At 48.2% G+C, this 14,737-nt stretch overlaps 1 protein-coding gene across 2 annotated transcripts in view; it reads right to left on the reverse strand.

Annotated features, from left to right (window-relative positions):
* The window catches only part of PPARA (peroxisome proliferator activated receptor alpha), a 67,931-nt gene that overhangs the window by 21,387 nt on the left and 31,807 nt on the right, over positions 1-14,737 (reverse strand). For both annotated transcript variants that reach the window (XM_025881975.2, XM_073882622.1), the window contains exon 3: positions 5,435-5,681. In XM_025881975.2, coding sequence (XP_025737760.1) covers positions 5,435-5,642 — 208 coding nt within the window. In that variant the 5' untranslated portion in view covers positions 5,643-5,681. The remainder of the gene's footprint in view (positions 1-5,434; positions 5,682-14,737) is intronic.

The raw sequence follows: 14,737 nt of genomic DNA on the forward strand, positions 1-14,737 counted from the left end.
TGTAAAACTTATTGAATAAAGTGACTTCGGGTCAGGCAAATATTTCTTAAATATAACACAGAAAAAGCAGGATCCACGAAAGAAAAACACTGACAAATTGCACTTCCTCAAAATTAAGGACTTCTGTGTTTTGAGAAACACTGCTAAAGGAAAGAAAAGACAAGCCACAGATTAGGAGAAGCTACCAGAAATCACACATCTGATGAAATACTTGTATCCAGAATATATGAATCCCTCTCAACAGTCAAGAGCAAGGAAACCACTCACTTTAAAATGGGCAAAAGGTTTGAACAGAAATGTCACCCAAGAAGATGTGTACATATGAGGTACAAGCTTGGAGTTATCACATAAGCAAGTCATGGGGAAGACACATACAGCGTTGGAGGTATAGTCTGAACTATCATAGTAACGTTGTGCGGCGACAGATGGTGACAGCATATAGCGGTGAGCGCTGGGTCATGCACGGAATTGCGAAGTCACCGTGTTGTACACCTGAAGCTAATGTAACACTGTGTGTCAACTATACTTCATTAAAAACATTTTGAAAAAGAAGATATCTGGCAAAAGAGCCTCAGCATCATCAGGCCTTGGGTAAATGCAAATGAAAACCACCACCGTGACATCCCATTACACACCTGTTAGGATGGCTACAACCCAGAAGACTGACCGTATCTGATGTTGATAGAGGGTGTGCATGAGCTGGAGCTCTCACACTCACTGGTGGGAACCTAAAATGATATAAAGCTCAGGGGTGTCTGGGTGGCTCGGTCGGCTCAGGTCATGATCCTGGGGTCCTGGAATCGAGCCCCGCATTGGGTTCCCTGCTCAGCGGGGATCATGCTTCTCCCTCTCCCCCTCCTGCTGCCCCTCGCTTGTGCTCTCTCTCTCTCTCTCTGTCAAGTAAATAAATAAAATCTTTTAAAAAAGTGATATACCACTCTGGAAAAGATTTTGGCAGTTTCTTAAAAGTCAAACATACATCTACCTTAGGTCCCAGCCATTTGCTCCTAGGTATTTAGCGGAGAGAAGCTAAAGCACATGTCCACACAGAGATTTGTTCGTGAATGTTCCCAGCAGCATTATTTGTAACAGCTGATACCTGGAAGCAACTCAAATGTTCTTCGACAGGTGTATGGGTAAATAAACAGTGGCGTATCCATACGACACATAAAAAACCTGAGCTATTGATATGTGCTTCAATGCAAATGAATCTCAAAAGAATTTTGCTGAGTGAAAGAAGTCAGCTGAAAAAATACCTACTGCATTATTCTTTCTATATAAAATTCTAGGAGCTACAGACAGATCTATAATGATAGAAAGATCGGTGTTGCTCAGGAGGGAGAGGGAGACCCAGGGGTGGGGAAGAGGGTTTATAAAAGGGCACAAGTGGGGCGCCTGGGTGGCTCAGTCGTTAAGCGTCTGCCTTCGGCTCAGGTCATGGTCCCAGGGTCCTGGGATCGAGCCCCGCATCGGGCTCCCTGCTCGGCGGGAAGCCTGCTTCTCCCTCTCCCACTCCCCCTGATTGTGTTCCCTCTCTCGCTGTCTCTCTCTCTGTCAAATAAATAAATGAAAGCTTTATTTAAAAAAAAAAAAGGCACAAGTAAATTTGGAGGTGATGAGTTCGGTCACTATTTTCATTGTGGTGATGGTTACATACTCAAAATGTGTGTGTACACATCAAATTGTACACTTCAGCTATGTGCAGTTTACTGTATGCCAATAAAGTCGCTAAGAAAAATCAGGGGCGAAAGAGATTGGCCGTGCAAGCAGCCTCGCCCATCTGTTCTCCTGGGTGTAAAGTTTAAAGTAAATACATTTTATAGACGGCCCTTCCATAGGAGCCATTTACATAATGCAGAAATCCCCCCTGAAGGATGGAAAATCTAATTTACAAATAAGCGATAATCTTATCTCAAATTAGCTAGTCACACGAGCACTGGAGAACCTGGAAAGGAAACAAAGCAAGATTTTAAGAAGCAAGAGATGATGCCAAATGACCCAAAGGATCAACAACAACAGCGAGGAGAAGCTGGAGAAGCTATGGACAGCTGACCGCATGCCCAGGGCCCGGAAGGCCAGGGGCCCAGAGTCGGGGGTGTGCGTCGAGTGCATTTCAATGTGATCACGTTTTGTAAGTTCCCCCTCTTTTGTTTTTGCCACGAAGTCCCTTTGAAGGAACAAGAACTACTCTTGTGAAGACCAGGGTGGTACTCTCTCCCCCAAAACCCTTGCCCTTACTTTATTTAGATGCGAAGCGCATGGCAGCCCGTGGACTTGGGTCCAGTGTGGCTTTTGATGAAGCATATGGACCATGAGGCTAGTTTACATGACATTTCCAAGTCTTATGTGTCAGAGCTTTCAGATGGCTTAGGAATACATTTTAGATCATAGTTCTTGGCAATGACCTAAAAGACAACCTTGAGACAAACTGGAAGAACGTGATTTCGGATCCCTCCTGTTTGAGGGTGAGGACTTGGGAGAAAGAAAATCCAGGCAGAGTGGCCACTGTGGACTCTACCTTCCTGGAGAAAGTGGGTGTCTGAACACTATTCCTGTCCAGGGCTAGAACAGAACTTTCCAGAGGTTTTACAACTGAACGCCCACCCTGCTCACGCAAGTTCCTTATTTGAGAACGACCTCGAGAGTGTGTGTGACCTGTAGGAAAAGTGTATCCTTGAATCTTTCATCATAAAATGAACAATATGTTTTCCAAAGAAGGGTTGGGGGGGGAACTGCCTTCTTTTAAAAAAAAGAAAGAAAGAAATGGACAGAGATAAATCTTCTCAAATCCAGAAGAAAAGAAATTTCTGATAGTCAGTATAACCACAAATAGTACACGAAAACAACTGGACAGCATGTGGTGTGTCTGCAATGTGCTGAATCAAAGACCCATGTGGGGGGGTTGAGAGCTGGGTTTGACCCTGGGTTTTCTCCTACTCTGAGCTTGTCATCTCCAGCATGTCCCAGCGTCCCGGGGTCTGTCTCCCTACCTCTTAACTCAAACAGAATAACGAGCTCAAACGTTGCTCTTGGGGTTCAGGGAGACAAGGCGTGCGCAGTGGCTACCATGGTGCCCAGCAGCCTGGGCTGTCACTGTCCCGGACAGTAGCACAGGTCAGCCAAGAGGCGACCTACCGAGGCTCTGCAAGGTGATCCCACACCCCAGAGGCTTTTCCTTGTCTCCCCTTCCTCGCTGTTTCTGGAAGCTCCCATCACCCTGGACGTCTGCTCCTTTCCCTCAAAGCTCACTCCCTCAAAAACACGTCATGAGAAAGGCAGTCAAAATGCAAACCACTGGGGCGCCTGGGTGGCTCAGATGGTTAAGCATCTGCCTTCAGCTCAGGTCATGATCTCCAGGTCCCGGGATCAAGCCCCACGTTGGGCTCCCAGCTCAGCTGGGGAGTCTGCTTCTCCCTCTCCTTCTGCTTGTGCTCTCTCTGTCTCTCTCTCTCAAATAAATAAATAAATCATTTTTAAAAATCTTAAAACAAAAACCGCAAACCATTTATAAAGGTCTGTTCGGGTCACTACAAAGGCTGTTCAGACAGGAAGGCCACAGAGTCCATTAACTCGTCATCTCAGGGTCTTGCTTGGATCGTGCAATGCCTGATTTTCTGGGTCAAGGACACTGCTGCCAAAACGGATGTTCATACGAAGAACATGGCTTCAGAGCCAGCTGAGGGGCATGGGCTCAGGCCTTGGCACGGTTTCTTTCTAGCTGTGTGACCAGGCCACGCTACCTGATATCTGTGAGTTTATTTCCACTTGTAAAACGACAACAGTCTTCTCACTGAGTTTTTACAAGGATTATGTGAGGCTTTGCGCAAGATGCTCTTTCCTTCTGCCAGGAATGCTCCTTTCTGCTGCTTTTATTTTTCTTTAAAGTATCTCAAACATACAGAAAAATATACAGTAGGACACCTCCCGCCCAGATTTACAAAGGTAATGTTTTATCACATTGCCTCATGCCTTCTGTCTAAAGTGCAACCTACGGGAGCTAAGGTCTGGGTGGGACCCTCTGCCCAATCCCACCTTCCTCTCTGCAGGGGACCAGCATCGTAAAACTGGCACGAGCTTTCCCAGATGTGTGCCCATACCCACCGACCACATTCAGCGCTGTCCGGTGTTGGAGATCTTACACGAATGGAATCATACAGAATGTATTGTCAAGCTTGTTTATTTTCATTCATTGTTGCTTCTTACGTGGATGCAAGTTGATACAGGTGGAGCAAATTCTTTCTCTTAAGTTATGATAAAGAACTCTGCTGCAGGAAGCTTTCTCAATCTATCTGCTTCCCTCGCTTCTCATCCGTCCCCACCGTGAAGGTCACCACGGCGCACGGCAACAACGTATGTCACGCACCGCATGCACAATCCCAAATACGGCTGCCATGTGTCTCCTTTTAAAACGATGTCTGTCCCCAGCGGGCCTGCTGGGTTGAGAGTGCATGCACCTTCCACTACTCTTGCTACAGAGGTTTCGTCAGCGTACAGTGGTTTCGTCAGCGTACACCGTTCCCAGCAGAGCGTGAACCTCCCCTTTCCCACTGTCACTAAAGTCAGCGCTCCATCATGAGAATCATCTTCCTGGAGCAGGAATAAGCAAGAAGATGGTGGGCGGAAATGTGCTCCAGGGTAAGGACTTGCCACACAGGGAGCCTTGTCCAATTGAGGGCACAGTTGACACCCCATTATCCCGGGCTAGCTTCAGTGTTGCCTGGAAGGATTGTGCGTTCTGCCGTTTCTCCTCAGTGATAGCAGAGGTTACCTGAGTGGACCCCATGTTTTATTTCTTTGCATCCGCCCTGCTGATACTTGTTGCAGTTCTTTTTTTTTTTTTTTTAAGATTTTATTTATTTATTTTAGAGAGAGTGCACATGAGCAGAGGGAGGAGCAGAGGGAGAGAGAATCTTTAGCAGACTCCGCACTGAGCACGGAGCCCAACATGGGACTCACTCTCAGGACCCTGATATCATGACCTGAGCCGAAACCAAGAGTCGGATGCTTAACCGACTGAGCCACCCAGGCGCCCCTTTCCTGCAGTTCTTAATGCAGTGTAGAAAATAGGGAGGTTTCCAGATTTAAAAAAAAAAATCGTCCTTTTTATTATACTAGGAGCCTCTGCTTTAAAGAAATAGAAACTCAGAATTTTTTTTTAGAAATGTAGCTGACTGCCTTAACTGAATTTCAAGCATTATTTGATTTGTGTATAGCTTTTAAAAGGGGGCATACTGTGTATCTCACAATGTCTCCTGAAAGCCCTCCAGGCCCAGTGGACTGGGTGTTATGCTTTATCATGTCTAAAGAGTTTATTGCACAAAGATGTGACTTCTTTGTCAGCTAAAGAGAACAGTTTTCTCTGCAGGAAAAAAAAAAAACAAAACAACACAAGAACTTTTCGAAATACAGCTTTTTGGGATAACAGCACACTTACCTGTAATAACAGATCCATCAGATCCTGGGCCGCTTCCTAAATACTGGTATTCTGTGAAACTAAAGCTTCCAGAACTGTCCTCACCAATGGATTGAGAAATCTCTTGGATGTTTCCCATTTCTTGTAGAAATTCTTCAGATAATGGGCTTTCCAGATCATCAGCCTCGAGTGGGGAGAGGGGGCAAATCGGACTTTCTGTGTCTACCATCTTGACTAGATGGTTCTGGAAATGTAGCTGAGCCCCAACCTAGGAGGAGAGAGCAGTAACCAGTGAGACAAACACAGAAGAACTCTTTTCCTTCAGTGAAAACATCCTTTACCGATGACGACCCACTGAATTCATAATCTAAGAAGGAACAGTGTTGACCACCATTTCTCAGCATGCCTCTTGATAAGCATGCTCAGAAAATGAAAATCTTTCAACACAAGCTGTTTAAGGAGACAAAGCCGATCCTGTGAGAATCATTCACCTGCTACTGAGTGCACAGGGTGTGTTCAGCTCAACCCACCGGATCTGAGCTGGAGAGAAACAGCAGTGGGACACAAAGTCCCCGCTTGCTTAGAACACCTGTTTCGGTGGGGACATAGACAGTTAGCAAGTAAACAAACACACGTGTGGACTGAATGGTGATCCGACGGCACAGTAGGAGCAGATGGAGAACGGACACTGCCTTACAGGGGGACACTGCCCGGCCGATCCGGGGACAGCAGGCCCTGAGAGGGTGAGCTGCGCAGAGGTCTCTGGGGAGAATGTTCCAGCAAACGAATAGCGAGCACAAAAGCCCCACAATGAAAGCCTTCTAGGAAAAAGCAGGCCAGTGTGGCTCAGCAGAGGGGCACAGAGAGAGCAGGAGGGACAAGTCATCAGCATACACCCTGGTGCGATATTCTAGGTTCTCCTTGTACCCCAGGGGTAACTCACGCAGGTTTTCCTTAAAAAATGATTGCACACTTGCAGATACATCATAGAGTTTAAAAAACCCAACTAGGTGAGTCCTTGACAAAGCTAGACTGTTTCAGCCAGCAAACAACAGAATACTCCCCGGGTGGGTACCGTTATGAGCTGAACTGTATCCTGCCAACATTCCTGTGTTGGAATCCTGACCCTCCAGACCTCAGAATGTGGCTATATTTGGAGAGAGGGTCTTGAAAAGGCACTTATGTTAAGATGAGGTCTTTTAAAGCGGGCCCTGATCCGATCTGATTGGTGGCCTTATGAGAAGGGGAACCTGGGACACATAAAAAGAGACACCAGGGGCGTGCGTGCACAGGTGCGTGGCAGGTCCAGTTGCCTGAACTGCCCTCCTATCTCTGTCCTTCTGAGGTCCTGCCTCAGGTCCATCCCTGGGCCTGGCAGTCATGCATCGCTCAGTGACATTTACCTTTTGGGAACTGCTTTCCCATCTGAAGTGGTCCCAGTGAAGCCCACGGCTAGTGGCCCCAAGAGGCCCTGAGAAAGTGCATATGCCATCAACAGCCAGGGCTGCCCGCGAGGGGCTGACCGCGAAGCGCTGCCCTCACATGGTGACCACAGGACGCCAGGCTCGCCCGGCCGAGTGAGAACACTATTCCAAGGCCAATCCGCGGAACATACTCTTCTAAAACATTTTCGCAGTGCAGCCCTGCTTCAAGTAAATATCTTTAAGTGCAAAGATGAAGGGATGTTTTGACTTCCTTTAGGAATGAAAAATGGGTACAAGTCACACATTTTTGTGAAAGTCACATCTCATGCTTAGAATTCGGAGAATAAGTTCTCATGGTTGACAATAACACACAGGAAAAATAAAAGAGAACCATCAGCCTTTCATAAGATTTAAAGGACTTTCTATGTAATCTGTATTTCTATAATCAGGCTGTGAATCTGTGCATTTTTTTCTATCATATTTCATTCTGCATTATATCTGAAGGCAGGTTTCTTCAAAAGGCAAGCAAGACAGTGGGGTATTACTTAAAATATTTTTCACCATGAACAAAAGATTAAAAACTGCATTCACTAGAGTACAATATTAACCATAAAGTTGAGCCCAGTACGTATCAGCTAGCCGGGCAGAAGCCGTGCGGTCAGTGGGGCTATGACCACCTCCTCATCAGACCCCCAGTGCTGCAAGGGAACACGTGTGTAGACAGCAGCCTTTTTCCCCCTGCAAATATTCTATCTTCCAACCAGGAGTGTCAAAGCTGGAAGAACTGATCTTTGATTATAAAATGATGTTCGTTTCCTTGTCATTACACTCAGGGAGTTAGAACACTCTTAGCGTTTTACTATTTAGTCGCTTTTAAAGCATACCTGAGACTTACTTAGGGGAACGTCGGTCTTGCTGTTAATGAAGAGCTAACAAGATAAAATCCCTCTGCAGAGTGAGGCAACACTGTCCTGAACTCTGGCCAGAGGACTGGTGTTTGCACAGATCACTGAACACACTGGCCCTTTCTTGCTTCTGGCTGGAGCAGATAAGGCAGGGCTCCCTTTGACGGCATCCCCAGGTTGAGAGCCCAGGCAGCTGGGGACACACCCCAGCCCACCTGCCCTGTGGCTCCCGGCGTGCCCCGGCTCCTGGCCCTACCCCCATCACTGTGGGTTCTGCTCAAGCAGCAGAAATATCACAGGAAGTCTGGCTCTAAAGTCCACATGGCGCGGCCACTGCCCAGTTCCTCGAGGAGAGCAAACCAGATGCCAGTTATGGTGTCCTCCACCCCGGGTGCTCTGGAGGGACAGACAGGCACATCAGATGATCTCTTTTCTCAGCCGCTCCCAGGCTGGCCAAGGAGGTGAGACAAACGGCTGGAGGAAAAGCCGAGAAGGCCAGCAGAACTCCAGTGGGTCTTCGGTTTCCTCATGCAGAGAGGCTTCCACGGGGGGCCGAGAGTCTGGGGAAAGGATGGCGGAGCTCCCCGCCCGGCTCCCACCAAGATGCATGTTCCGTGTAATCCTGACATTCCTTCCCGAACCCGAGGCCTACCGGCGCGCTCTCTCAACACATCTTTTCTTTCTCACCCAACTTAAGTGTTAGAGCTGCATCTTGTTATTTCAGAAACTCGAATGTAAACTGCTGAAATTCTCCTTTTAGGTCTCAGTAGAGCATTTACCAATCAGAATATTCCTTTGAGCAGAGTATGCAAAAATTATAGAACATTAAAAAAAAAAAGAAAGAAAGAAATGACAAGAAAGAAGGAAAGAAGGGAAAGAGAGGCAGCAAGAAGGAGACGTAGAAACTATTACCATTTTGTGTCACTGAGGGCAGGTGAAGCACTGGAAGGATTTCAACAGTGACCCACAACCTTCACCACATAGTACTTTCCAAATCACCAACTCTTAGATGGCATGACTTTTTAAAAGATTAGGCTAAAATGAGTTGCTAATGGCATGATGAGCTCTTACTCTGTGAAGCCAAGCAGGGCCCAATATACCCTCCTCTGGGTTCCCGCAGCACCTGGGCTGGATTCTGACAGAGCCCCAATTATATGTAGCACGAGAATGTTTCACATCTGCCTTGAGGGCAGAGAATGTATTTTGCCAATCCCTGTATCCATAGTTCTTGCACAATCCTTATGGTGCAGGAGGTGTCCAGTTTCTGTTTCCAGCGCTTAGCTAAGGTGGGCATAGCATGTGCCCCCGCAGGTTACCCCAGCAGTAACTCGGTGAAAGTCTGTGAAGATTCCCCGGGCTCTGTGTTAGCAAGTGCGGCCTGCCATCACCCAGATGGCACAGACAAACCCAGCGTGTCCAAAGACAACAGCACGTAAGGATATCTAGATCAGAAGTCGGCATGGTTCTGCGTTGGGAAAGTGATCAAAAATTTGCACATCGGGACTTAAATACAAAGCATATAAAAGGGAAACGTAAGTCTAAGCCCCATAGTGAACAACAAAGTTCCAAGTCGGCAGGAAAGAGCTTGTGTCAAACAGGGATGGAGGGAGCGGGGCTGCCAGCCGTCAGCCCCTTTACCCCGAGGGAGAGGCCTTGGGGTTAGGGCATGAATGGATGATCAATTGACTTTCCACCTTAGAAGCGACAGAGAACGTGGGAGAAGTTCTGTGCTAACATAAAGTAGGGTGCTTTGACTTTCACTTCATCAAATGCTTGGAATCAAAGGCCAAGGAAGAATCACGTCCTTGTTGGCTCCTGGAGCTGTGACAGGGTCTGACCCATCTCTGCACCCCTACATTACTAATGGGGTTTCTTGGAACTGCCAGGCCCTTCGTAAGTATTTTCTGAAATTAAATACTAAATAACAGCTCGATATTGGCCCAACTGTCAAAATAGTTTTACATGCTGTGGTATCAGATACTCAAGAGAAAGAACAGATGGAGCTGGGCTTGAATTTCCCTTACCCAGCACTTGTATTTGACACAAAAGTGTCCGAATACATAATACCAAACCTGGGACTTCTACTTTGCTACTACTTCTCTTTCTGTAAGCAACCCTAACTTATTACACTGTAAAACCCCCTCGAATTATACTTAATGTGCTTACTAATGCCACCTTATAGAAACCTATTTACATTTTCTGTTGGCGAAATTGTCTGATAAGACTTCACTTAGTGGTCCTAAGGCAAAGGATGGGATTTTTGTCAGAGCAGTACCATTTCCATGAGCTATCAGGCAAGGAATTTTTCCATTTTCCACCAACTGTAATTCATTACCTTGTCAGATTCTTTATACTTCTCTGTATACCTTTTAGATCTTTAATATTTAGAGCTTTCAGCTGAATTTGTTGGGCTAGCATTTAAAATAACATTTCAAAATAAACAGAGAAGCACTACAAAGCCCTCTGTACCTTCACCCAGCACCAAAAGTTCATAGACATTGATTAACCACTGCCACCTGCCTAATGATTAACGCGCTTCCAAAGCCAGTGCAGAAAATGCCTCCGATAGAATCTGAAGCAGAGCACCGGAGTGTGGCAGTGGGTGTTTTAATGAGTTAAGCCAAAGGCGGGGTAATTAGGAGTAGTTTGCACACCACACAGATTTATCTGGGGACATCTAAGATCTTCCCCAACGACACCAAATGCATCAGCATTTTGTAATCAAAAGAATTTGGTGTGTGAAAATGGCTATGAGTCTCTGCACCTTCATCTTTAAAGGTCCAAGAAGAGGGGCGCCTGGGTGGACAGGCCTGAGCGTCTGACTCTTGGTGTTGGCTCAGGCCATCATCTCGGGGTCGTGGGAATCGAGCCCCGTGTCAGGCTCCCTGCTCAGCACAGAGTCTGCCTGAGATTCCCTCTCCCTCTGCCCCTCCCACTCATGCTCTCTCTCTCCCCCTAAAATAAATAAATAAATCTTTAAACAAAGAAAAAGGTGCAAGAAGAATGTTCCCAAACACTTTCAAGGAAACTGCCAGTTTCCCACAAAGCTCACACTGGATGATAGTATCTACCTTCACTTCAAACCCGGCAAACTTCCCATTTTCCTGAAACCGGGGCTCTTGTTTTTAAATCTCATCTTACTTTTGGTAGTGGTGAAATTAAAATAATTACAGGGAAAGCTGTAACTTCACACACATCGTGTGCCTGTTGCAAAATGAAATCTGAGCTGAAAAGCTTGTCAAAAGAATTGGTAGTCACTGGAGATGAGACTCGTGTTTGCCACACAAAAGCTCTGCTCTGATGCAGACAGAAGCCCAGCACTGATGCATGTACCCAGCAGGGGGCAGAGAAGCGAGAGGACCCCGGGCCTCCCCTGGGACAACACCAAATGATGACATTTGGGAACAAGGGAGGCCCTGCCTGGTGAGGGCAGAACGACATCAGACACCCAACAGCCGACTCTGTAAGGCTGAGCCTTCATTTTTTGGGCTCAACCGATGCTGGTCACCTTTGGGTGGGGAGACCATGTTTTATGAACTTCCGGAAACACGTGAAGGTCCACCTGAGCTGGTAACTGGCTTAACCCTGGACAAGACACTGGAAGAGGCAATCTCAGCCCAGGAGGGACCCCCAGCCCCAGGGCAGAGAGGGAGCCGGAAGCACTGGCTGAGCATCGCCCCAGTAACAGCCAGATGTGCTGTGCTAAGTTCCCTAGGACCCGGGCAGGGCAGGTGGTATCCGCCCCATTTCCAGAAGAGAAACCCAGCAGTTCAGAGAGGTAAAGAACTCATCCCGCTCACAGGGGAGGAGACACGAACAAACACGCCTGCAGAGGCTGAAATGTGGGGAATCCTGGGGGGGCAGGGTGAAGGGGGGTCCAGAAAGGCTCTTTGAAGGAGGGGATGCCCACGTTGAATCCTGAAAGATGACGAGAAAGCAATGCAGAAAACAGTGACAGGAACGAGGCTAAGGGAGCAGCCATGTGCGCGGTGACCTAAAGCATCATCAGTAAACAGCTGAGAAGGGCCACACCATCCGCTCTGAGACTTGTCAGTTCCATGCTGCTGCGTAACAAACAACCTGCAACATAGTGGCTTGAAACACAACCAGTACACGTGCTTCCCAAGTTTGCGGGTCAGCAGTTTGGGCCCCGTCTTCAGAGTCTTCAGATGCGCAGTACCCCATGGTGAGTGTGGGGACTGCATAACCACACGTGTAAGCCCTGCAGTGTTACTTCTGTGTCACTTCTGCCACGTGCTGTGGCTCAGGGCACGTCACAAGGCAAGCTCGGATCCCAGTGACGGGGGAATGCATCCTACCCCTGAGGCAGGGGGACACAGAGATTTTGTGACCGTTGCCGATGCAGCACAGGGGAATGTGGCGAGGGATGATCAGCAGAAGCAGGAGAGGCGGGTGGTGGCGGTGCATCACAGCTCATCGCGGGCAGGGATGTGGTCCTCGGCCTCTGAGCCGTGGGAGTCAGGGCGGGGTGCTGAGCAGCCGTGGGGCATGGCAACACCTGCATTACAACGTCCTGGCCACAGGGTGGTACCTGCTTTTAAGGGGGACGGGACGAGAAGCAGCCAGAGTCCTTACGAGACCAACCATCCCCAGGAGGGGTGTTGGGAGGGAGGACCGGCAGAACACATGGGGCTAACATGGTGGCTCCCCGCAGCTGGATGCGGGACAGAGTCAACGATAAACCTATGCTCTGGCTCAGGCACCTGGGAGGATGAGGTCACATCCATGGAATCCAGGACAGCAGGAGGAGGGTAGGTTTCCCAAGCGGAGGGAGCTGTGACCGGTGGAAAGACAGAGAGGGCCATGGTAAAGCAGCCGCAGGGTTTCTGAGGGACACCCAGGCTCGAGCCCTCTAGTCTCCCCGCCACCTCTGGGAAGTCACCAGGCAGCCAGCAGCGTTCTCCTCTACGGTTCTTGGCAGCGGCTAGGGAGGATGCAAGTCCCACCCTCAGGGGACAGGGCAGTACAGTGTGTGACCTGGGATACATGACCACACTTCTTAGAGTCACGGTTTCAGTACCCGTGGTCAGCGTCAATTCTATCTGTGCAGCAGGTTGTTCTGAATGTTTGCAGAATGACGGGCACGTGGCCCTCCCCCAAACAATACCATCCCCAGAGGCAAGACCAGGCCTCATTCAAGTGTATGCACAAAACACACCCTTGAATGCACTGAGCTGAACACAAAAGTAAGGGGGGGAAAACCCTACCAGTACCTAAAAACAGAGGCCTGAGACCCACAAGGATTCACGTCCATCACTTAAACCAATGACTCAGACTGGAGCAGATCACACAGGGTGACCAGCAGCGTCCAGCCTACGGATGTATTTCTGTCCTGCCAACCCTGTAGCCTCTAGAGTCTCAGCCAGACATGCAAGACTAGCTTTAAAGAAAAAAGCCCTTTTATCTTTAACTCCTAGGGGACAACTCAATGGAAGTCCAATTCGCTCAAGATCAAGAGTAACTGAGTAGAAAGACAATTACTTCTGGGGTAGTGCTATGTCCTGGAGGTTAACTTTGGTTTTATGATTTCAGGAAGTTGATAAAAAAAGATGTGCCCATTTTTAAACCTTTCTCCTTGGACTTCCTCCTTCAGTTTTCAGATTAAGGCCATGGTGTTGTGTTTTGCCAGAGCAGACAAGTTCTGTATGCATTTCCACTTCTTCCAAGTCTGGCAAAAAGCAGCATGGGAAGAGGAGAACGGGGTCAACAGTAGAGTTCTGAACTAAGGGAACTCCAAGGAAAAACACTCCTCACTCTATTTATAAAGTTACAGGAAATGGTCAATGCCAGGAGTCTCTGATGAGGGCATAGCCTCTGCAGCAATGCTCTGAGCACCCAGCACCCACTCGCCCGTGGAACCATTTCCAACATCCCTGGAAAGAAGAATGACTTTTCCAATATGGGTCAACTTTCTGCCAGGTGAGAACTGCTTTCATGACAACTTTGTAAATAACGCTACGTAACAAAGACAGTAAATGTGTTCAGAGTTTTCTGCTTTCAGCTTTTTTTTAAAAAAAGATTTTATTTATGTATTTGAGAAAGAGAACGAGAGAGAGAGAGAGCATGAGAGGGGGGAGGGTCAGAGGGAGAAGCAGACTCCCCGCCGAGCAGGGAGCCCAATGCGGGACTGGATCCCGGGACTCCAGGATCATGACCCGAGCCGAAGGCAGTCGCCTGATCAGCTGAGCCACCCAGGCGCCCTGCCTTCAGCTTTTCTGACTAAACTGAACAACGGGTGTCTGCTCGTTCTCATTCTGTGTTCCGCTCTATGGCAAAGTAGACCAAAGTAAGAAAAAAACCCCAATATGGGGTAGTGCATATCATGTTTTCGCTGGTTTCATCGTTCTCCATAAGCATAGAGGGAAAGGAAACACTTCCTCTCTGCACTGGTTCTACTTACATAATAGACATATGATACTAGAATTGTATTTCTTCTGACACCAAGATGTTGTGTCTCTCTGCTTTATCAGTCTGTGCGTGGCCTGTAATGGGCATTTAAGACACAGCTGACGAGGACGTCGCTCTTACACTTGAGAAGTTCCTCGTAACTGGGGAGGGGTAGAAGGGGCAGCCGGACCACAGCCTCGCCCCCATTCTGCTGGGCGCCTCCCACCCTCCACCTGCCCCCATGGCAGGGGCCTGAAACATCTCACCTGGGAAGGTCTTCCCTTAAGGGGGAACGCCTGCAGACGCCAGCCATGGGCACAGCGGGGGCTGTCCCCTCCCAGGCTGACCTCTGCAGCAAGCTGGCTGCCCACGACCCCAGCCAGCTTTTAAGCTCCTCACTTTCACATGGAGGTAGACAAGCCCAAAATACCAGACTTTTTCCGAGGAAGGCCTCTGACAGGAAAGCAAGAGCCAACCAACCAACAAATCCGGAAAGATCGACTTGGAGAAACAGAATACAGGAGGAAGAAAAGAACAAAACCAGGGGAACTGGTATTCATATCCCTGGAAAGATAAGACACCGCCTT

The sequence above is a fragment of the Callorhinus ursinus genome, unplaced genomic scaffold, assembly GCF_003265705.2.
Source record: "Callorhinus ursinus isolate GAN/ISIS: 27379988/994484 unplaced genomic scaffold, GSC_fseal_2.0 scaffold48, whole genome shotgun sequence".
In the NCBI taxonomy this organism is placed as follows: Eukaryota; Metazoa; Chordata; class Mammalia; order Carnivora; family Otariidae; genus Callorhinus; species Callorhinus ursinus.